Below are 22335 nucleotides of genomic sequence, written 5' to 3' on the forward strand. Positions count from 1 at the left end.
TGTTTAGAGTTGCTTATGGCTACATTAGGATTAGAGTTTGGGTTTTGATGTCTTCAATGTATCTGATGTTTTTATCTTTTCTTTTTATCTTTTTATTAATTTCTTTTTATTTCTCTTTCTCACCGTTTACGTTTTAATGATGTAAAGCCCCCCGGGAAATATCCCAGTTAAAAGACGTTTAACTAAAGTCCTATGGGGTTTAGAGTCCCAGTTGACGGCGTTTCAACTAAAAACCTAGAGGTTGGAGTTCTTGTCAAACGGTGTTTTTGACTAAAGTTTCAGAGGGTTAGAGTCCCAGTTAAACGACATTTAACAGAAGTCCTCAAAGGGGTGCAGGTTTTAATATTTTTATCTTTTTAAATCTTTTTCAAAATGTCTCTTTCTCACCGTTTACGCTTTAATTATGTTTTTTAAATCTCTTTCTCACATGCTGCTTTTATTTTAATTATGTAAAGCACTTTGAAAGGCCTTTCTGCTGAATTGTGCTATACAAATAAAATTTGATTGATTACAGTCAGAGAAGCAGAGCGATCAGATAAATGGTTACATGAACGTCCCACGACCTGATAGCTACCAGCCAGAAGACGAAGCGCTCTTCCTTCATCGTTCTTCACTCATCCTCCACCTTCTTCCAAGAAGAAAAAAATGGGATAAATGAAACCCCCGTATTTACCAACAGAATAACCATGATAAACCGCACTCTGCTGACTGTTTAATCACCTGATCAATGCTGTGACATACAGCCTGCCGGACGACGCGCCGCCATTCCCGCTGATTAAGCTGCTTCCTGTCACCACCCTGGAGGCAGTTAGAGGTTATAAACATCATGATAAAAAGACCAATCAAGGTGTTGAACATATGCTCACATTTCACAAGAGTTCTCCAGAGCAGGGCTCTTCTTTACCCCAAGAAGTGCATCTGTAACTAACAACTATGGTGCTCCCTGCGTTGGCTCCTAATGAGACGGCGCTCTGCCTCAAAAGCCAACGCGGCCCTCGGTGATTAAGCCCCTCAACGTTCTCGCTGTCATTAAAACTGCTCCTTTTTTATTATTTTTCTTTCTTCTAAAGCATTTTCTGTGTCATTTTCACACACATACATCAGAAGTTGCCACTAAAGCAAAAGAACACAAACTGTGCATGACTAATACTGAAAAGCTAAGAGAGACGAGGCATGGGGAGCGTCAGCATGCTTGGCTTTTGTAATACAGACATTAAAGGTGGAGATGTACTGTCATCAGCTGGTAAGCAGGAAGACGCTCATATTTCACGGCAGAAGGGATCAGTCAAAATGAGCTGCGCCATTACAGACACCTTCTCTAGCCGAGAGCTCTTTGGACTATTAGTCACTCAGTTCGCTCTATCAATGTGCCACAGCCAGACAAACAGTGCCTTGAGAATAAATGAATCAATAAAAAAGAAAAAAAAAAGCCAAAGATCTTTCTAAGATTTCTCAGAACCACGGGCAACAAAGTTACTCTGGCTTCATCTGAGCACTGCTGAGGGTATGGTGTCCTCATTCATTGTGACAAAGAGAAATGGCTGATAGAAGCCCTTCTCAAGTCTTTGTGAAAAATCGAGGGGGCGAACTTACAAACCTTCCCTGAATACTTTTTAGTTTATCCAAGTTGCTTTAATTGATTTAGGTGCCTTTAGAAAACTGAAGTCACAAAGTGTATTTTGGTGGTATACTGCCACCATTTTCCATCAAAAAGTAAACAAATGTGAAAAGTAGGACATGCCTATCAGATTGAATCACTTTGAAATTCCAGTCATTGCTGGTTTAGTTTTGTTTCAACGCTGGTGGGAATTCTTAAAGTTTTATTTCCTCAGTTAGTTACTCATTTGTCAAGAGACATGCAATGATCAATGCCATCGTCTCCATGTTGCTGAACTTTCGAAGTCATGATCTACATTTCCACTGACCATATAAATGCGCAAATTGGAATTATGAACACGAAGTTGCTTAACGGAAACATAACAATTTCAAAGAAATGTGTGCTTTTCGATAAAGTTTTTGTTTTTCAACTGTCTCAAATTAAGTTAAGAAACTGGGACACAAAAATAAAATAAAATTTCAAGAAAAAGAAATCTTATGCTAGTATCAATCCAATACTGATTCCAACTTCATATCAATATTATTGATATTTTTGGTTTCATCCAACTACCTATATTTCTCATACTTTCTATAAGATAACCTGAGGAAGTGTTTTCTTATATACTATGCAGACAGAAACATCTGCAACAAAATTCCTGTTGTGATTTTGGTGACATTTCAGGCTGCAGTATTGACATTGTTCAGTGTTACAGCCAGATGTTGCCAATTGGAAACCTTTGTTTGACATCCACCGTTTTGATTACACTCATTAAGAGCCACCGTTCTGCTGTGCACTGACAATAACACTCAATTCAACAGCTACTGGACAGACAACAATGGTGTAGCGAACATGTTAAAACGGTTCACTAAATGAGGGAACATATTTACAGACGTCTAATTTTATGTTGCCAACTGGCATTTTATGGGTGACCGTACTTTGCTGCAAAAATAAACATCTTTACTGCCATCCATATAGTCTTTATAGGTAATTTGACCTTTTATGACAGTTACGTTGGTAATGTTAGCCCATTGGAGTGATATTATTTTCATGATAAGGGAGCCTTGGACAATCTGGTGTTTTAGTCTTCAAGCTTTAGATTAAATATATCCCTTGCAAGTTACAAAATTCATAATAAGGGAACAGAAAAGGATTTTGTAATCAGTAACATTGCAGCTTCATGCTGTGAAACTTCTAATTTTGCCACTGACATGTCACCACACTTGTAAAAGAAAAGAAAAAAAGTTCCTTGTGACAGAAGAGCCACTTCAACTTTGTTATTTTAGATCTACATAAATAAAAGTAGGAAGGTGGATGTTTCTTATATACATGCATGATGTGGTTTCATCTTGATTTTTGAGTTTGTGTTGCATGTTTTGTATTTTTGATGAAGATCCAAGTTGCTTTAATTGATTTAGGTGCCTTAGAAAATAGAAGCCACTCAGTGTATTTTGGTGGTATACCGCCACTATTTTCCATCGAAAACTAAACAAATGTGAAAAGTACAGTTGGAACTTTCCATAGAAAGTCCCAATCTCATTTTATTAGTGCACAATTTTGGGTTCTATATTTTATTTAAATAAATTGTTAGTTTAAATTTTCTTGGTTTTACAACTAAGCTTAACAAATAGGCAGCCATTACTTATTCACTGAATGTTCTAACATGATTTCTATGGTTTTTCAATAACCGCAAACAAAGAGACCAAAATAATATATTTTGGATGAGAACCGTTTCAAAATAGGTAAAATTTAATCAATTGAAAGTGAATTTAGCTAGCTAACACATTAACAAGGTCCGCTAGCGTTAGCTTTAATTAGCTTTCAGAAATATGTCCTGTTTTGAACACAATACTGTTCAAATTGACTCACTAGTTGACACTCGATTTAATAACATCTTCAACTCTTAAATGTAACGAATATAGATGCATTAAAATACATATTTACTGACCTGTGGTGTAGAAATGACTTGACACGCTTCCCTTAGCATCTAACAGGAAGGTCTATTCTTCTTCTGTGTGGTCAACCTTCTCCATGCCACCAACGTGACAGACGCCCCCTCGCGGTTGTGTGTGGGATAGCACTGAACAACTGAAATAAAGAACTTATTACAACGAGAAATAAAAAATAGAAAAATGTTGGAGTTCCTATATTCATACTAAGTGTTTTCATTTACTTATAACTTGTTTTTCACAACTCTACAACTGCACATCTGCACATAATTGTTCAGTATGTCAAAGATGACATGTTTTTGATTATAACTTATTAAAGAGAACCAGATTTACACTTTCCATCTGCATGTATACAGTTTCCCTACCAATTTGTTGAAGCTTGTGGGAATAAAATTAAACTAACCACAACTTTGGCCTCTGAATGATCTGATGACAAAACCTGTCTAAATGCGACAATGCAGCAACATATTGACAAATATATCCATCTGGAAGAGACTGCCTTGTTCTAATTACTTTACTCATGCAGTCCAAGCGTCTAGAGCAAAGGTTAAAGAGGTTCACTGGAATCATGATTACCTGCAAACTGAGAAGTGTGAGCTGAATTCACAAACACAGCTAATGAGCTGAGTAAAGAGGCAACACAAAGTGAGGTGCAAAAAGTCTTGCTTCTGCACTGATTTCAGCAGATTACAACCCAAAAGCATTCAAATTTATTGGTATCAGCTTTCATTTTCAAGGCTTGCTGATTGACTTTCCAGTTTTATGTTGCATCTTTCATGTTTTTTCCCCCCTATAGGCTTTTATAAAAGATTCATCTTCTGTTTATAGTTTTTACAATTAAGTTTTTCCATCTCCATTTCAACATAATTTTTTCTACAAACAGCACACCTTGTTGAAAAACCAAGTAGTTAACTAATACTTTTTAAACTTATTTTAGGTCCAATTATAGAAAAGAAACATGTTTTGCTGTCAAGCAGATACCAAATTAAGTACAATGTTAATTTGAAAGTAGTACATAATACAATAAGCAAAAATTTGTTTTTCTTTAATTGAACAGCCACAAAGTTAAGTTACAAATTTTTTATGTACTTATTGCTCTTGTGAGCAACATGCAGAATTATTTATATTGTCAGTCTCAAATACCATTAAGGGACATAATCATAATGGTATTTGTGGACAGGTTAATGTGGGAGAACCAGAGCCTCCTACTGTGAAGACATCGCCTCTGTGTTGGAGTTTAAATAAGACATTTTGGGAAAAGCCTGCTAAAACTTCATACTGAAGAGCAGAGTTGTTTGCTTCATGCAACTTTCTGAAGAAAAAAAATACCATCTGCTGAAAACTGGTGGTGATTTTGGCACAGAGGAATAAAAGGAACACCCTGCTGGGATTACAAGCAACAGGTGAAACAAGGCATTGGTGTTATAAATCATTGTTGTTGAAGTTTCAAATGTAGAAAGGTTGATGGAGTCTCATCACAAGTTAATGCAAATAAGATGAATTTAAATTAGAATTTAAAGTCACACAAACATCCCATATGTACCAGACATACTGAAATACACAGACAAGCAGCAGATGATTAAACAAGAACTGAGAGAAAAACAGGTGCTTAAATACTGGAGTGGAGTAATTACTGGAATGAGAAACAGGTGAGTTAATTAAGGAGATGAACGTCAGATGTAGGGGAGCTGGATTAAGAAAGGCAGGGGAACTGAAACAGAAAGATTTGAACTGGAACACAAATCAAAATATTAAAAATAAATGGTGTAAAATCATGTTCCTTTTATTTGCAAAATTGAAACTTTGCTATTAAGTGTACCTATAGACACACTCAAGTTAGAAAAACCTTTTAGAGTAGAATAGATATAACTTATCTCTTTCTCTTTGATCACCTCACCTGCTGTGTTTGACCTGATGCGGAAACTGGTGCAAACTGCTTCCATCTAATGGGCTTGATGAGATTCTTTGCTTCTCCTTGTGTTTAATGTAATCTGTTTGATGAACCTATTGTTGCAAGAAGTGAAGGAAATTGCTCTGCCTTGTGAATTTCCCAATATGTTGCTGCAGAAAACTCCACTGCCCACAAGATTTTTAATGTATTGTCACTTAGAAAAGCTTTTTATTGGACAACGAGAAGTTTGTCAGAGTCAGTAAAGCAAAGTCAAAGTGCAAATCAAGAATGCAGTTGTGTGTCGTTCTCTCCAGGCCGTTCTCATAATCAGCAGAAAGCACAGCCATGGCTGCCAGAGACTCTGCCTTTGACGCGCTCAGCCATCATGACAGTAATAATGAATTCACTTTCATTTCCAATTAAATTCTTCCTAATAGCATTGTGGCTACATCAATTTAGCGACAAAATGCTTTTTAGTGCTTTGCACTGAGGCGTTTAGAGGGATTACGATCGGGCTCATTGCACATTGGCTCCGAGTGCAAACAAAGAAGGACTGATAAGTAAGTAGCCTGAGAAAGATTTATGCATGTGCAAGCATGTCAGAGCACAAACGTCTGCTTTTAAACGTCTGCAGCTGTCCTCTATATCTACTCTGTGGACTCTCAAGACACTAATTATGTAAATCTCCAGCTCACTGTGCTCCCTGTCTTTTTCTGTCTCTTTCCTGAGACACAGAGATGCAGAGAAGGTTTGGGCATCACTTTGTTCGTTTGACAGCTGACTGCCAAAGGAAACACGAGATGAAAGATTATTTTTAAGTTGAAGGCGTCCTCCTCTCCTACCTTTTATTTAATTAAAAACTTCTAAGAATTCTACACATTCAATCGTAACTTGAAAACAGATGTTGGCAGAAGCGACGTTTCCATTACAAATGTCTGCAAAACTTTGTTGAAATTCCACCAATGTTGAAAAACTCAATTTCACAATTTTGTGTGACAGCTGGGTGGAAGTTTCAGCCGTCTAGCGACTGAGTGGAGGTGAAGTTGAAGACTTTGATGGTCGTTCTATTTTAGTGTTTCATCCATTTTGTTTAATGCATCAGTGCCACTGCCAGCATAACAGCCCCAGAGAATGATACCTTGAGGAAGAACAATGTATTTGAAAGCATCACCTAATGTAATAAATATGGGTAGAGAGCATAAGGTTTGTGTCTCGCAACTAAAAACATTTCCACAGAAGGCGTCTGGCGTGTCCAGGCATGTGGTTTACTCCAGCTTGGAGGTGTCTGTGTTAGGGCAGAGACTACTTCCTGGATTTGCACCCTCAGCCCAGGGAGACGTAGAGGTAGGAATTGGGATTCAGTCGATGTGTGGGCCTGAAACGTCTCCCTTTTTTAGCGCTACAAAAACTTTTCCTTTACCTCTCCTTTAACCTCCTGCAGCCTTCATGGAGAAAAATGTGTTGCATTTTAATAATTTCGCTCAATGTCACAAATTTTCTATGTTTTTTTTCCTTTGAGGTTGTCATGTTTTGTCACTTGCCTTAGGCAAGTTCATGACAGAATCTAAAGTCGCTAAGAGGTTTTCACTTCAGATGGATCTACTTTTACGCTTTTGCCTTCCTTCTCATGTCTTCATCAAACTACAACGGGGGGAATAGATGAAAGATTGTGTTCAAATCAGTTGGAAAGTAAACCAATGCGTGAGCTGCGGAGAAAACAATTGGTTGTACAGAGAGACAGCCAGAGATGCCCGGAAGGCAATCTGGAGTCTGTATTAATTATGCAAATGATTTGGATTTGCTACTTCATTAAGCAGCATTTTGAACGGGTTGATCACAACGGTAGTAAACTCTGTGTGTTTGTGTGTGTGTATGAGTGTATGAGGGCACACGCGTGCTAATTATCGCATATGGTAATTACTGTAAAGACGTTTGGGTGTTACCTAGAAGGACGTGAGTGTATGTTGAGGTATTTGAGCTGACTGACGTTTATTATTTATTGTTCTTGAATGAAAGCAACAGCTCAACAGTAATTTTCAGGAGGAAACACCTTCAGAAGGTAATTTGTTGCAGGTTTGATTAAAAACAGTAGGTGGGGGCAGAGCTCAGCAGAACTTTCACAAATCTTGATGAATCTTCTGTCAAGCTGTGAGGCTGTTTCTGTACGGCCCATCAGAGAAGGAAGCCCCCGATCAAAACAGTGTGTGACCACTTTCCCTAACATGGAATGATGCCAAACTAATGATCCTGTGCAGGATTAGAGCAAAGATGGCCTGTGGATTCTCCAAAGCACTTTAAGGGAGGAAATGAAACGGTGTGGAGATTTATTTATTCATTTATTATTTACTATCAGCTTCCATCCCACACATTACTACTTTTACATGAGACCCTTGCCTGGAAAGTGTTGGTATTTTTGGATATTAATTGGGACAGACAGATTGAGTCAGCTGTAGTTGTCATGCCAGGCCACTGGAGGGCGCTGCGATTTCAGGATGTCATCAAACAAGCATGCACTTTTGATCCTTAGCTTCCACCTCATACTGTAAACAGCAACCCATCTCTGCCTCGTCAAAAATTGTGCTAAACTGAACAGGTTAAGAAATTACGGCGGCGTTTTAGGGTCATTGTTGATACAAAAAACAGTAAGAGTACATTTATAGCAAAAAAAAAAACAAAAAAAAACAAAAAAAAAACAGAAATTTAGAGATTAAGCTCAGAAATTTTCTAGAAGTTTCAAAAGTTAGACATTTTTGACTTTTGAAACTCAAAAATGTTCTTATGTTTAGAAACTTTTTGCGATTAATCTCAAATTTTCTTCTCCTTTTTTCTTGCAGATTTTCAACTTTTGAAACTCAGAAATTTCCTTTTTATTTTTGGAAACTATGTGCTTAATTTCAAATTTTCTTATTTTTTTCTTGTAATTTTTCAACTTTTGGAGCTCCTTGTTTTTTCTGGAAAATCTCGATATTTTTGGCTTAAATTTACCTACAATGACCCTTATATGCCGTCGTAAATAGCACAACGGTATCCGTCATTGTTTTTGTTATTAACGATAAACCGCACAGCCTTGTGTTCTGCGCATGCGTGCTTACACTCCCGCTACAGAAAAGTTTCACTTTAGTCTTCAGCTCTCAAGGCTCAAAGACAGTAAAACTGGCTCATTTTTATTAAGCAAGAATGTAACTGTCAACCAAAGACGGAGCTCGGTATTCCCCGGTTGTTCTTGTTGAATGTAATCTAAATGAGCAGAAATAAGTTGGTGAGGATATAGATGCGGGGGCGTGAGGCTGTCAGAGTAGCCGAGCCATTTTACATTGACGTCTCCCCACATGGCTTTAATTGATTAGTATTTGTTCTCGGTCTGATCAACGCTGCAGCTCCGTCTCTCCGCCTGCCGCCTTCCCCTTGAACGCCTTCGTCTGACTCGACCTGATGCAACTCTTCACTCTCCACAGCTCCGCTACACGCTGCTATTGATTTGCCTCCACCCCACAGACACCCTGAGCAGATAATTCATTACCATCTCGCGTCGTGTGGACAGGCAGCATTCTTGCGTGAGGGAGTTTGAAATTCTGCTCAAAGTTTCTGACGACACATAGGCAACGGTTCTTTTTTTTTTTTTTTTTGCCTATGTTGCTTAAGAGCGTGACACTTGGACCAGGAAGTAAATGCTTCAAAGTCCTTTTTTTCAACCAATTCTGTTTTATTCAAACATAAACCACCACTAACCAGAAAAACATCTTTTATCCAGAGATGCTAAAGGAAGGCACAATCTAAAATAGACTTTGAGCTCATGTTAAAATCTTAAAATAGTACAATACAGAATTATATAAACACTAAATTAACTTAAAGAAAAAAGCTTTAGGATTATACTTTGTAACAGGATCATTTCTGTGTAAAACACCTTACTTACCCGTTAGCTTACCTACGGTACTTACTGAGGTGCTAGGATCAACTTTGGCCTTTTACTCAAAGCCGATTTTAGCTTCTGGGAAAGAGGCCTGCAGCAGTAGGCTAAAAGCATCAACGTTACAGCAGTCATCTGAATTCACACACTTCATCTTGTCAGACAAAACAGGAGAGAAAGATTAGGTTAATTTAGGCAATTATATCCCAAATCTAATCCATCCGTCTCCTTTGATGTGCTCTGATGACTTTAGTTAAGGTGAAGATGGGTCATGTTAAGGTAAAACTGTCATAAGAACATAATCAAGTGTTAGAGAACATGTCCTGGCAGGAACATTCAGCTAAATTAAAACCGTAAAAAGAACAAATTGATCGTAAATAAACATGGCATGAAAAATAAAGGAAATAACAGCAAAGCTCTGCTGAGTTGTTCAGGAAGCCAGGGCTCCTTTAATAGCAGCCTTCACCTCATCTGGTGGTTAGGACTGGTGGCTCAGTGAAGTATGGCCATTAAAGTCACACTTTGGTACTTTAGACAATGCTAGGAGTTAAGTTTTGTTAAAAAATGATCAAACTGGCATAAAATGTCCAAACGGCTGCACTGACTTTGACTTGATAAAACACAACAGACAGTCAGAGCAATTCTAGAACTGTCCGTTCAGATTTTTGTTTTTGGTTGAGGCATTTCATGTTTGGACAGTTTTTCCCTCTGGTTTTAGATGCTGAAGGATTTTTGCTTTTACTATTTTACACTGAGACACTGGAGCAGCAGATTAGCATATGTAAAGCTCAAACTATGCCTGAACTTTGACCTGCAGAGGGCTTGAAAAGGACGCTTCCTGGATGCAGAGAGAGGAAGTTGAAACCAACTCTATCTAAAGGCCGTCTCTCTGCCCGGCTTTCAAACCAGGAGGTCGGACAGAAACTTAAAGAGGAGTGGCAAAAGCAAACGAACTGGACTAGCAGTTCTTGCCAACATATAGTGTCATTCAGAACATTTTACAGTGAAGTTTTAACTCTGCTGCCTGGAAATTGAGCTTTTGGCATTTTATGACAGTCAAACCACGAAAACACATAATCAAAAATAATATTAATAAAGTTTTTCACTTAAAACAAACTCCAATATCTTGCTGAAAAGTTACTTGCAAATTAGTTTCCCCCAATTAGGATAAAATAATTTTAGAACAAAAATGATTTGTCCCTTCTGCAATAGCCGTATTAATCAAGGCTCTATCGTTACACTACTACTTTTTTTAGGACTCTGTCCTTGTTTTGTATGAATCTGTATTTTATTAGTTCGATCGGCTGTAGAATCAGCTCCTGGCTTGTGAATTTCTCCAAACTGTTAAATGGGTTTTGCTTCAAAAACTTCTTGATATTGACTTTTTCTAATTAACATTTTTCCTTCCAGTAAACTTTCTAATGCTTTGGTTCTTCACCAAGTTGCTCACACTCCTTTGTGGGAGGTAACGAGACTCATCGAGGCACTCTTATATTTAAGGAAACAGAGACAAAACCGTTCCTGTGATTTTTTTTTTTATTGGTTTGTACAGACTTTTGTCACAACAAAGTCAGTTTAACCATGTTTTAGTTCAGTACATACTTAGCAATTCATTTAAAAGCAACCAAGAGGACAGCAACCGTTTCGTAGCAGAAAAGCAGAAGCAGATTCGACATGCAGCAAAACAGGCGGGGTCTCGAAGCAAATCCACGGCAAGGAGATATATAAGCAGCCCCATGATCAGGTTTCAACCCTAACCCCCGTTTACCCATAATTCTCAGCACCCAGAGCCCATCATACAGACCCAAGAAAGCTAATGCAGTGACAAAAGGGGTTATGCTCTGAGAAAAAAAAGAAGAAAAACAAACTCACTCAAGGGGAGAAATTTCATTTTCATGTTCTGTTAGCTATTTTTCAACAGGTTATCATTTCAAAACTGCAACATTCAAGTCTTTCTAGTAAACCAGCATGGTGATTGGTCAAAAAAAGAAGAGAAAATCATACAGATTTCAAACTCATTAAATGTCATTTGATATGCGAGTAATAGGCCTAAACATGTTTAAGAAGAAATAGTTTGGTCAATCAATGAACAGGCTACATATTCTATTTATTTATCTGGCATTTTAATCTGTCTAATTTATCACAGTGCAGTTACTGTTCAAAACACTGGTCACATGTAGGAAAACTGTGGAAAAATGAACATTATTGATCTGTTACGGTTTGTTTTGTTTTCGTTTAAGAGACAGCAGAATTTCAGATGCATATTTTAGTGCTAAACTGACAGAACTTAACTTCTGCTCTGAACAGTGTTACATGATCCAAGCTTAACAACTCCCCCAGTGTTTGGTCCCTAAGGGAGGCTATTATGTGTCACTTTGCTGACAGACAGAGGCCCAAAGAAGAGAAAGTACATTCCCAAAATCATGGGAAGAAAAAGGTTAATGAAAGTCACCAGACAGGCAAAATGAACCTCCAACAAACAGACCAAAGCAGTGGTAAGACAGAGGTTGATTGGAGTAAATGGGGTGAGGCCGTCTTCTGTCAGGGGACCACTGTATCCATCTGCAGGCCCGTTCATCCACCTGTCCAGCTGCCTCCCTTACTTGGGTTTAGGAGATGTGAGGAGCTCCAGAACGGCGGGATACTCAGAGTCGAAGGCAGATGTGCCACTTTCTGTTTTTATGTTTTTGTCAGCTCCCTGCAGAGGTAAAGGGACAGGAATATTAGATATAGGCACACAGAAGAGGGTTCCTCCTGCTTTCTTCAATTCAGTGGCAAATGGCCCCCGGCATTTATAGAAGAGGTCCCTGGCTATTTAACAAAGGCAACACAAACAAGCCTTCACTTTTATTCTTCTCCGACTCAATCACTAAGGACTTGCTTGTCGGTCTGTCTTAATCCAAACAAGACACGCGGAACTGCGAGAGATGCAAGGGTCCAAATCCATTTAAGCCCAGAACGATAACGGAATCAATGTGAAAGAGCAGAGTGGGGACGCGATCGTTTGGAGAACCAGAGACCCTCACACAGCTGAATTCAGCTGCAGTGACAACAGATGTAATGGGTGACGTGGGGAGGAGCATGACGCCTGTTAACACCGGGGCTTCCAGATCCCAGGCAGACAGAGTTTACCGTTGCGTGGCGGAGCAGGGCATCAACAACAATGGGACGGCGTGGTGCCGTGTTGTCGCCGGAGTGCAAATTCCCCGTTCCGGGAGCAACAGAGCGCGTCCAGAGTTGGGAGAGATTTAGCAGGGCTAGATGTCCTGTCAGATCTACATCTCTAATTGGCGAGGAGATGAAAGACGGAGGAAAAGGCACTTTTGTCAATTCATTCACACTTCCTAGAACCACGTACCTGTGAGCGCGCTGGTTAGGTTAAGGTACGGCCTTATAACACATGAAGCATGACAACTCCTCGTATTTTCATTCTAATTAAAGAACATTGGAGAAAAAATTCCTAACTGCATTTTGTCAACCTTGCAAACATTTACAAAGGTTGTCTCTGCATCAATAGGAGCTCTAAACTAATTGAGCTAGGCTCTAAGTGAAAGATGTACTGGATTCAGTTTATAGAAATGCTTTTTTAACTAATCATACGGTGATAAACTGAGTGGGGATGACACTGGGGCAGGACGATATAGCTGAAGAACATCCTGATATAAGTGTTTCACATCAGATCCTTCATGAGCAAAGGTCTACAAACTATATTTTTAAAGTAGCTTTTCAAAGAAAGAAAAGCAAGTACAGAGAGTGAGGTTTCAAATAAGTTTTCTTAAAACTGTAAAAGATTCCATGAAACATTGAGAAAAAAAAAAACATAAACAGAGGGGGAAATGGAAGCTTCCACTACAGATTGTTAGGAGTGAAGCTCTTTAAATTTCAAGAGCAGCAGCGTTATCTTTCCTGTACTTTAAAAATACTCAGAAGGTTGCCTCTGTGAGATTCATCTTACCTGAGACAGAAACCAAAATACATTTCCTCTGATAATGTCTGTCTGTTCTCCTGATATAAGCTTTATCCACCTAGCAAACACTCGTTAGCCAGTGTAAACACAGTGATAAGGTGGTCGTTGTGTCAGTAAATACATCCAATTCCTGTTTCATATCATGTACACAGTAACCCAGCTTGGTTTGCTCTGCTGAGCTTAGTGTCTGAAAGGCAGGACAAAAAAGGAAGCAGCTTCATTTCCCCATTGTTTTTTCTCTCCAGCTCCGGGGAAGTCATTAGTAGCTGGTTCAAAATGAAACCTAGTAACAGACTTGGACCTCATTTAGCAGTATAGATCAATTACCAATACTCTTCCTGCTGGGGAACGATGAAGCTGAGAGAAGCCCCCCAACATCGTTATAAGCATTTTTTACACCCAACTACTACACATATCTCTAAATATCTGAGCAACTAAAAACGTATGTGCTACATGTGAGGATTTACAGACCTACCAACATGTTCTGACACTATCAGCTAAAAACTTTAGTTTTTCAGAAGCCACCCAACTGAAAGAAATTCCCATTGCCATTTTGTTTCTAATGAGGTTCAGTACATTTATCTGATGTGTGAAGGCCTTAGATTTTTTTTTTTTTAGATTAGTGCCAGAGGTAAAGTTGTGTTACCATTTAACTTGGAAAATCTGACTTAACGCAGTTCAATCCACCATCTGAAAATATCAATAACACAACTTCTTGTAATGCACTCCACTCATCTGGCCTTTTATGAAAACACAGTAGATCTCCACCTCTTTGAGGCTCAGTATTTGTCAGATCACCAATTTGGATTGGTGAGTTGACACCAATCCAGAACATTTTCTGCAAAAAAATTTCTGCAAAATTTTCTGGTGAATTTTGCAGAAAATTCAGCAGCCTGTATTGTAAGCCTGGAAGCCACCAGGCTTTACCTACCCCCAGTGTCATTCATCTGAAATCGGATATTTTTTATACACCAGTAACATCTGCCCAATTTATCATATTTGCACATAAGAGGATGAGAAAGGCTACCATACTTCAGGAATCGCACTGGTCATTTTAAGGATGCTTATTGGTCCCCCCGAAAAATGAAGGAAAAAACAAACAAAAAACCCGATCGTCATCAGCAAACAATAAAATCCCCCTGGAACAAAATTAAGAATTAGATGTTATGCTGCTAGCATTTAGCACTTAGCAATAACTCAGATATGGAAGTGAGAGTGCTGTGCAACATAATCAATCATCCGGCCGGAACACGGTGCGCTAAATAAAACAATTTAAGAAGCTTTGAGGAATTTTAATAATGGAGGTACTTGAGTCCCTCGAGGAATTGTTACAGCAGTAGAGTGTACCACCGGGCTTAGCAGCTTTTCTAGAGGAAACCTTCAGATTTATTTCCACAAAATCTACAATATAAAAAAGAAAATTCATCTTGGGGAGCTGAAATACCTAGACACTAGAGATCTGCCGATCAGGTTTTTTCCTGCCGATTCCGATCACCCATGAGGGCCGATCACCGATACCAATCACATAATTATGTTTTTAACCATAATCACTACCATTATGTGGAAAAAGGAACCATGAATTCACTTTAATTTAGACAAAAACTTGTTTTTAATAACTTTTTCCAAGAAAAAAACAAAACAGGTATTGTGCAAATTGTACTGCTATTGATAATACTATCCGTCAAGTATATCATTTTTTTTATGCCATATTAGATTTGTCGTGTTGATGCATTTTGACCTGCTTCATCCCTGAGGTAATTTTCCGCTGCAACACGTAAACTTCCCCATTCACTCAGTGCGTTATGGTTCCACATCGCTTAGGATTTGTTGCTACGCGTTTGCGCAGTGTGAAGGAAAGAGGAGACCAGCTGCACAGCCGGCTTGGAAATGAGATGCAGGTGATCGGTTTGTGTGATCGGCAACAACAGACCGTGATCGGTGATCACCGATCATACAGTACACTTTTTCACGGAAATTGGCCGATTATGATCGGTGGTCGATCGATCGGCACACCTCTACTAGACACAAAGCTAATTTGTGCTGGTTTATCAAATAAAACCCCCAATGCAATGTACTAAAATGTGTTGGTTCCACAAGTGAGCATGCTTGCAAGGCTACAATTTTTACAGTTGATATAAAAACTGTAGCTCATCCTCCTATTACAGCTTCTCAAGGACTAGCACACCCTCTCCATACTACCACCACTCATGGTAATGAGCTTTTCTCAAGTTGAATAACGATCCCTCAAACACTTCACTGCCCAAACACTATCCGGTCATCAAGAAGCCGGTGGCTAAATGAGACCAAGTCCAACGAATAAGAATAGACTCCCCGGGGCGACTGCAGCCAAACTGAAGAGCATCATCAGCCTGAATCATGCAGCCACACAGAGACTCACTGGGTCAGTAACCCAACACTCCCACCCGCCAAAGAGTCTATTAAGTTTTCATTAAGCCCCTATTGACTAGAACTGAATGGTCTCCCGTGTATGTCTTTAATTATTGGTCAAGAGCTTCAGTCAAGCTACTTGAAATGCAATATGTGCTTCAGAGTATTGACCTTCCATAACATCTAGGAAAAAGTCAACGATCAATATCTGTTCTTTTTGGAAGTGGAGTCCCACATTGCCCACAGACAATGTGTGTGAAATTTAAAGATGTACCAAACATTCAATAATTGAAAAAACAAAACAAAAAATAAACAGAGATCCATATTGCAACATGTTGAATAAGTGAAAAAGTATCCAACAGGCTCATATCTGGCCGATATTTGTAAAGTCATTTTTGTCCCCAACATTGGTTCAGACAAGAATAAAAAAAACAAGACATGGGCAAATAGAAAAGTCCTTAAAAAGGAAAGATGACGAGGGATGTAACTTTATATACTAAAACAATTTCTTCCCTGTCATGCACAGTTCCTCATAGAAATATATGAATCTCTGTTTGCCCTTTCTTTGCAGACTTGTATTTGGCTGGCTGGTTTCTAGAAACTGCATTCCATATTTATGGCTGACATCTTATAGCCGGACCACCTTTTGAATAAAAACCACATTTCATAATTTATTACCAACAGCAGTGCACCATACAGTTAGGGGGCAGGTGTCAACTCCCATCATGCACTGGGAAACCAAGCAATTTCTGTCTACCTACCCCACACTTATAATCCAGTATTCTCAATGGGCTCAGTTTTGGTCACTGCAGTGCGGTGGCAACCACAGGTGCAACCAGACAGAGCCTCAGAGCTACATCATCGACTGTGCTGCTGTGTATTCGATCTATTATTCCCATGTTGAGACAGCAGCGAGGTTTTCACAGTGGATAGGCGTGAATGTCTTAAGATCTGGTCCCTGTAGTTACCGTTTACCTTTGAGCTGCCTGGATTATAATCCTTGTTGTTGGGAACAAAGATGGTCACAAGAGGAAAACCTGTTGGGATCACTTAAACCTTGATCATCCCAGCTCAGATGAGCAGTGCCCACCTCTTGTGCTACCAACTGCTTAGACTTAGAGGACAGCAAATGACCAGCATCTGAAGCATTAAGCGCAATGAACAGAACATATACTGCATGCACTTTGATTATGTACAGGTGTGTAGTTAAATTTGGAATGCTCAAAGAATGTCCTGACTTGAATTGTGCCACGATGATGGAAAATGTTTTGCTGAAAGACATGATGGTGATCGTAAGTGCTAACTGGTCACAACCGTCTTTCTGTAGAATCCTTAAAGGTCAGTGAGTGATTGGTGGAGTAACCACTAACTCTTGATGCCAACAGTCAATCTGCCCTTTGAAGCAGATGTATAGGAGGTACAAATCAGCCATCTTTAAAGCAAGTTAAAGGTAATTTTTCTGTGGCTGGAAGAAAGTTCAAATACTGGCCACCAAAATGATGCAAAATTGATTATCGCAATAACTGAGAATTTATTTGCTGATATCTTTTAAAAGAGAAAACGCTGGATAAAAAAAAGTAATTAGTCATGTTTTGTTTCATTCTTTCATTTTAATATATTGAGCATGGGCAACCTTTTACTGAAAAAACAGCCATGCCCACACCCATTAATTAAACTTAGCCAAATACAGCAAAGAGACTTCAACATTTTTTAAACCAACAAAAAAAATATATATTAAGCCAGAACACTAGAAAACTATGCTCCTTCTGATTAAGAAAACTATTTTTCAGACCAACAGTTATTTGTTCTTTTCTTCTTTTTAATGCCACCCTAAGTACTTTCAGCATTGTTGTTTTGACCGAAGGTGCTTAAAGTTTCACCAACACTGCTTAGAAAGACTTAGAGAAAATGCTTCCCTTTATTATCTAACATTTAATAAGTTTAAATCCATAAGTAATGACACTTTTAATGCAAAGTTTCACTCAAAGTTGCATTAAAAGTGTCAGCTTTACATTAAAAGTGTAATTTACCAAATGACACTTCATGACAATAGTTGTAAACATTCATAAAGACTCCTTCATGTTCATGACAGATGTTATATCAGTCTTATGCACACCCCTTCAAAATAAAAGGTTGCCAAATTTATATATTACCAAGTTTTGAGTGTCCATAATCAGAACATCAATAATCATCTACCTTTATGTAACAGGTGACTGTTTAGTTTCCTAAGCTGCCTTCTTTTTAAGAAGAGGAATGATTGCAAAAGGCGTCTTCTTTCACTCTGATACAACCAAAATAAACAGGAAATGTGTCATTTCTTGACTCTTACACATCATTCAGTCAAACATTCAGGTAAGACAAAAACAAAGACGTACTTTAAAACCATTCACGGAGAAACGGCAGCTTCGTATTTGATCGTATGAATTTATATCCCATCACTGGATGATAGCGTTATGTTGGGCGTTTATTATGAGGCGCCTGGCGTTCGGTGGAAGTGTTGCAGTCGATGCCAGCTGCAACCGGCGCCAATCACAGCTGCAGTCTGTTAAATCTACAACTCCAGTATGAACATGACGACGTACTGAAGGTTCTAAGATTTACAGCAAAGATCGGAGAAAGGCAGATAAAAGAAGTTTTGATGAAGAGATGTGTAGCTATATTACATTAATAGTGCTACTAGACAATAACAGCAGTATGTTAAAGGGACTTTTCCACAGGAAAACCGGTTAATGGGTGGTTCGTCTTTAGCCCAGGTAGGGAGCTTTTCCATTATACGGTCTCTTCCTTGCTATTGTGGGCGGTACGTGAGCGTGCAGAAAGCTGACCACAGCGGCTCTGAGTTTTCAGTGACTTAAACAAACGAAAGTGATCAGCTGTCAAACTGTTTCGGTGCCAAACCCGGCTCGGTCCTGCTAGTGCTACCCCTGAAGAGGGTAACGAAAATCCGAGAGCAGCCAGTCAGAGGCGCGCCGGATGTGCTAATGGAAAATGAATCTGTCCGGTGCGGACCAGGACCGAACCGGTCTAGTGGAAAACGCCTTATGTGGCCCTCTTTGACCATTCTAGCACAGCCTCCACAGAACTGTGTTAAAGGGCCTTTTGTCTAACAAGTTACCTCATCAGCACTCACTGTGGACCGTCTGACACGTCAACAAGAATAGTAAAAGACACTGGGGAGTTTCTGTTTGTAAATTCAAATTCACCAACCTTTTCCAAAAGGATCTTGACACAGTCACAGTGACCCTCTAAAGAGGCACACATCAGTGAAGTCAACTCGTGCTTGTCTTTGGCCTGTGGAGACAAAACAAGGCAAAAATCTGTTGTTTTTCTTGAAGCCACCACCATAATACACATAGGTGGTTATAAATTGTGTTAACACATGTCAGAGTTATTAAAACTCCCATCTGTGTATTAGAGGTTGCAGAAAGCATACATTTAGGACAGCAAAGCAACTCTAGACAGGAAGCCAGAGCTTCAACGGAATGGTAATTTTTATTTAATAATAGCCCAGTCATTCTTGACAGGTAAATATATAAGAATTTGTGTCAATAAAACACTGCTGACACACACTCTTGAATTTATGGAAGTTTAAATCTTCTTTTGCAACAAGTATTGATTTAGAAAAAAAGGGATCAAGCTACAAATGCAACTTCTGGATATAAAAGAACCTACAGGTCAAAGTCAGATAGTCGACATCAAAGTTATTTATATAGCACTTTTAAAACAGGTTAAAGCTGCACTAAAGTGCCGTGACAATGCTTGGAAAAGGAAGCAGAAGAGAGCAGTAATTTTTCAGTGGTTAGACAGTAGGCAAATTCGTCCAAAACTGCATGAGATGCAGTGATAGCATCACTTACGTTGATATCTGCTCCTTTCTCAAGAAGGTACTCTACCACTTTTAGATGGCCAAAGTCTGCAGCATAATGAAGAGGGTACCTCCCATCCAGGCGCTCATTTACATCTTCCTTCTGAAAATGAGGAACGGATGTTATTTGGCTTAGATTGAGGCAAACCATTTACATTCGACAATGTAGCAAGGGTCCACTGTTAATATTAAAGGTTTATATAAATAAAAAACAGGCATTTCCATCCTTCATGTTCCTGCTTTGCTGTTTCTGTAACTCAACCTAACTTTGCTTCCTACAGACAAACCAAACCCAACCATGAGAAGCTTCCTCTTTCCCTTACCCAACTAACCACACAGACATGAATCACTTGGTCCTCCCCGACAAAACCACTGAAGTGTGACATCTTTTGTTTGATTATTCTGTTGAAAATAAAGGCAAATAGGGCTATACTTAACAGAAATGCAATCTCTGTAAAATAATTAACACAGACAGGCAGAGAAATGTTGATTAATATCCGTCAATATAAGAGGTTCATAGTAAAGTGCCTGAGTGACAGAGGCCAGCGTTATTTCAGCTGATTCAACTGAGACACTAAAAAGGTAAAAATACATCTATTCAGATGCCAATGCAAGGTTTATTGTAAACCTTTGGTTTATGCCCATTAGTGTGAATTAGCATTTGTCACAGTCAGTCAAACAATAAGTCAAGACATCCAAACTTATCAGATCATGTTAAGTATGTATGATTCACTGCTTTCTAATGAAGTAGTAAATCCTGGCTTTCCAAAGCCTTAATACAAGTTAGATCTTTATCAGTGTTTTTTCGTGCTATAAATGTGATCTCTATAAACAGTGTTTTTATTGGAGAAAGTCACTGAAGGTTGTTCTTGGCATGATGTTTTCATTGGTGTGGGCGGACATGCAAGCAGGTTTTAAAAACCAGTCTTCCAGCAGCGGATGACGTTCCAGCAGGTGCAACAGTGGTGGAATGGCTACAATTTGTGGGAACGCTTAGGGCATGTTTTGCATAAAAACCTGTTCTGTTCTACGAGGTCTGAACAAAATTCCAAGAACCAGTGGCCGATTAGAAAAGTGGTGTTTCACCTCAAAGCACCACTTTTAGCAGACAGCGACTCTAAATTTGAGCTGGAGAAGCCCACCGCCATGTAGGGCGACAACTGGGATCCCCGCCCACAAACTTCAACATTCACCGTTTAGTGTTGGGCCCGTTTGGCTGATTAGCCAGTTAGCTTTTGGCTACACATTTAACAGCTCAGCAATCTCCTAGAAACGTAACATACTTTCTAAATCAGATCTGCTAAGTGCAAACAACGAACTCATTGTTGGCCCAGCACTATAAGTCAGTGCTATTGTTGACTAGCAAAACCAACAGGTTGCTTCAAAGTAATTATTGTGTATGCTGGCCAAACTAAGCATGGACCACACCGAAGCCTCGTCTCTATGTATCGTTTAACATGTATGAACAATATTCAGCTATTAAAAAAAGAAAAAAAGAAAAGAAAAGTCAAAGTACAGACGCTGTTTGCTAGCTAGCTAGTCGGCTAGCAAGACTACAGAGCCTCTTTTTTGACTTTTCGGCTGAAGCTCAGCTCAAAAATGACACTGACTTAACAGCCTTCTTACCGTTTTCAAAGCGTTTTTAACCTCGTTCACTTCACCGTTTTTCAATGCCCATATCACTTTAGCTGGGTCCATCTTTTCGTCCATCTTCTTGCCTACAGCACCTTCCTTTTTATGCAGTAAAAAGTTAGCTCGCTAGCGGTGGACTAACACTCTTCTGATCGTCGCTATGACTAACCCCAAGGAAATGCTCTGAAAACAGAATTACTTAAATACTCAGCGTTGAAACGTTTATTTACGTTTGCTAACACAAATGCTAACTACAGAAGTTCTGAAAGACAAAAGTGGCAAAGAGGGATCCGCCTTTCTGCATACCAGAAACGTTTCCGACACCGTTACCCGGAAGGTAACGGCTGAGGTGGCCTTCAGGTGCGCAAGTTAAATTGAAAGCTTCACAAGTTTCTCACAAATTTCTCGAATCCCATTGCTTAAATGACGTTTGCTGTAACAATAACATATTTTGGTCACGTTTTGAAACATATAAAGTCATAAAATAATAAATACATGCTTGACATAGCTATTCCAACACGCGACAGATGCAAAAGAGCCGCAAATTCCGATGTGGTTGGAAAGCATTTGAACATTTCAGAGCTCTAATTTCGTAATGCCCTGTATGAAGGCTATGTTGTAAAACTATACTTTTATGTTCAGCAAATTTCACTGTTTAATATAAGAACAAATAACGAGCAACATGTTTTGACCCTTTAATAAAACTTAAAAATAGTTTCCGTAAGGCTTAATGGAGAGACACGCCGCTCAGACCACAGTTTCCCATTATCTTTAAATAGCAGATAACACATCTCTTGACGCGCTTCCTTCTTTTAATCTAGGTTGCTGCTGTCGTTAGGTTTCATCAGAATTTATACTGACGTTTCATGTTTGCTCAATCAGATCTATTTCTTCACAATAAATTTCCATTTCATTTTTTTTTACAAGTTATAAAAAACAAACAAAAAAAATTATTAAATACCAGCACTTCGATAACAGGGAAAAAAAAAAGACAATGGTGAATTTGTGACTTCACATTTGTGTTTTCAGAACTAAAGCTAGAACTACTAGTTTGCTTTAAACCAGTATAATGCTGCTGTAAGAAACATCTCACAACTAAAATAGTTTCTCTTCCATATTATTGGGTCACAATTTTTAATCAT

At 38.9% G+C, this 22335-nt stretch overlaps 2 protein-coding genes across 10 annotated transcripts in view; both read right to left on the bottom strand.

Annotated features, from left to right (window-relative positions):
• fam180a (family with sequence similarity 180 member A) overlaps nucleotides 1–3699 on the bottom strand; it is a 35091-nt gene extending 31392 nt beyond the window's left edge. For 2 of the 9 annotated variants that reach the window (XM_016672999.1, XM_016673000.1), the window contains exon 1: nucleotides 3543–3698. The gene's annotated coding sequence lies outside the window, so the exon portion shown is untranslated. Of the gene's footprint in view, nucleotides 1–512; nucleotides 629–720; nucleotides 799–3542 lie in introns of all 9 variants that reach the window. The other 7 variants (XM_016673001.1, XM_016672997.1, XM_016672998.1 and 4 more) reach the window with 7 other exon arrangements.
• A 7160-nt stretch (nucleotides 3700–10859) lies between these two features.
• Nucleotides 10860–21533, bottom strand: mtpn (myotrophin). Its single transcript, XM_007555259.2, has 4 exons — nucleotides 21188–21533; nucleotides 19554–19664; nucleotides 18904–18987; nucleotides 10860–12039 (listed from the first exon to the last, which is right to left on the bottom strand). The coding sequence occupies exons 1-4, from the start codon at nucleotides 21269–21271 to the stop codon at nucleotides 11941–11943; spliced, it is 378 nt and encodes a 125-aa protein (XP_007555321.1). The 5' UTR covers nucleotides 21272–21533; the 3' UTR covers nucleotides 10860–11940.
• Between the last annotated feature and the right edge of the window lie 802 nt (nucleotides 21534–22335).

This window comes from Poecilia formosa, unplaced genomic scaffold (genome assembly GCF_000485575.1).
Source record: "Poecilia formosa unplaced genomic scaffold, Poecilia_formosa-5.1.2 Scaffold69, whole genome shotgun sequence".
Lineage (NCBI taxonomy): Eukaryota > Metazoa > Chordata > Actinopteri > Cyprinodontiformes > Poeciliidae > Poecilia > Poecilia formosa.

Bases quoted from the DNA above. Each gene is read 5' to 3' on its own strand.
- mtpn (XM_007555259.2), bottom strand. From the start codon at position 21,271: ATGGACGAAAAGATGGACCCAGCTAAAGTGATATGGGCATTGAAAAAC. The intron at 19,665-21,187 runs GTAAGAAGGCTG...CCTCATTTTCAG, and splicing joins TTAAAAACGCTTTGAAAACG to AAGGAAGATGTAAATGAGCG. The intron at 12,040-18,903 runs GTTGGTGAATTT...TTACCTCTGCAG, and splicing joins TCAAGATCCTTTTGGAAAAG to GGAGCTGACAAAAACATAAA.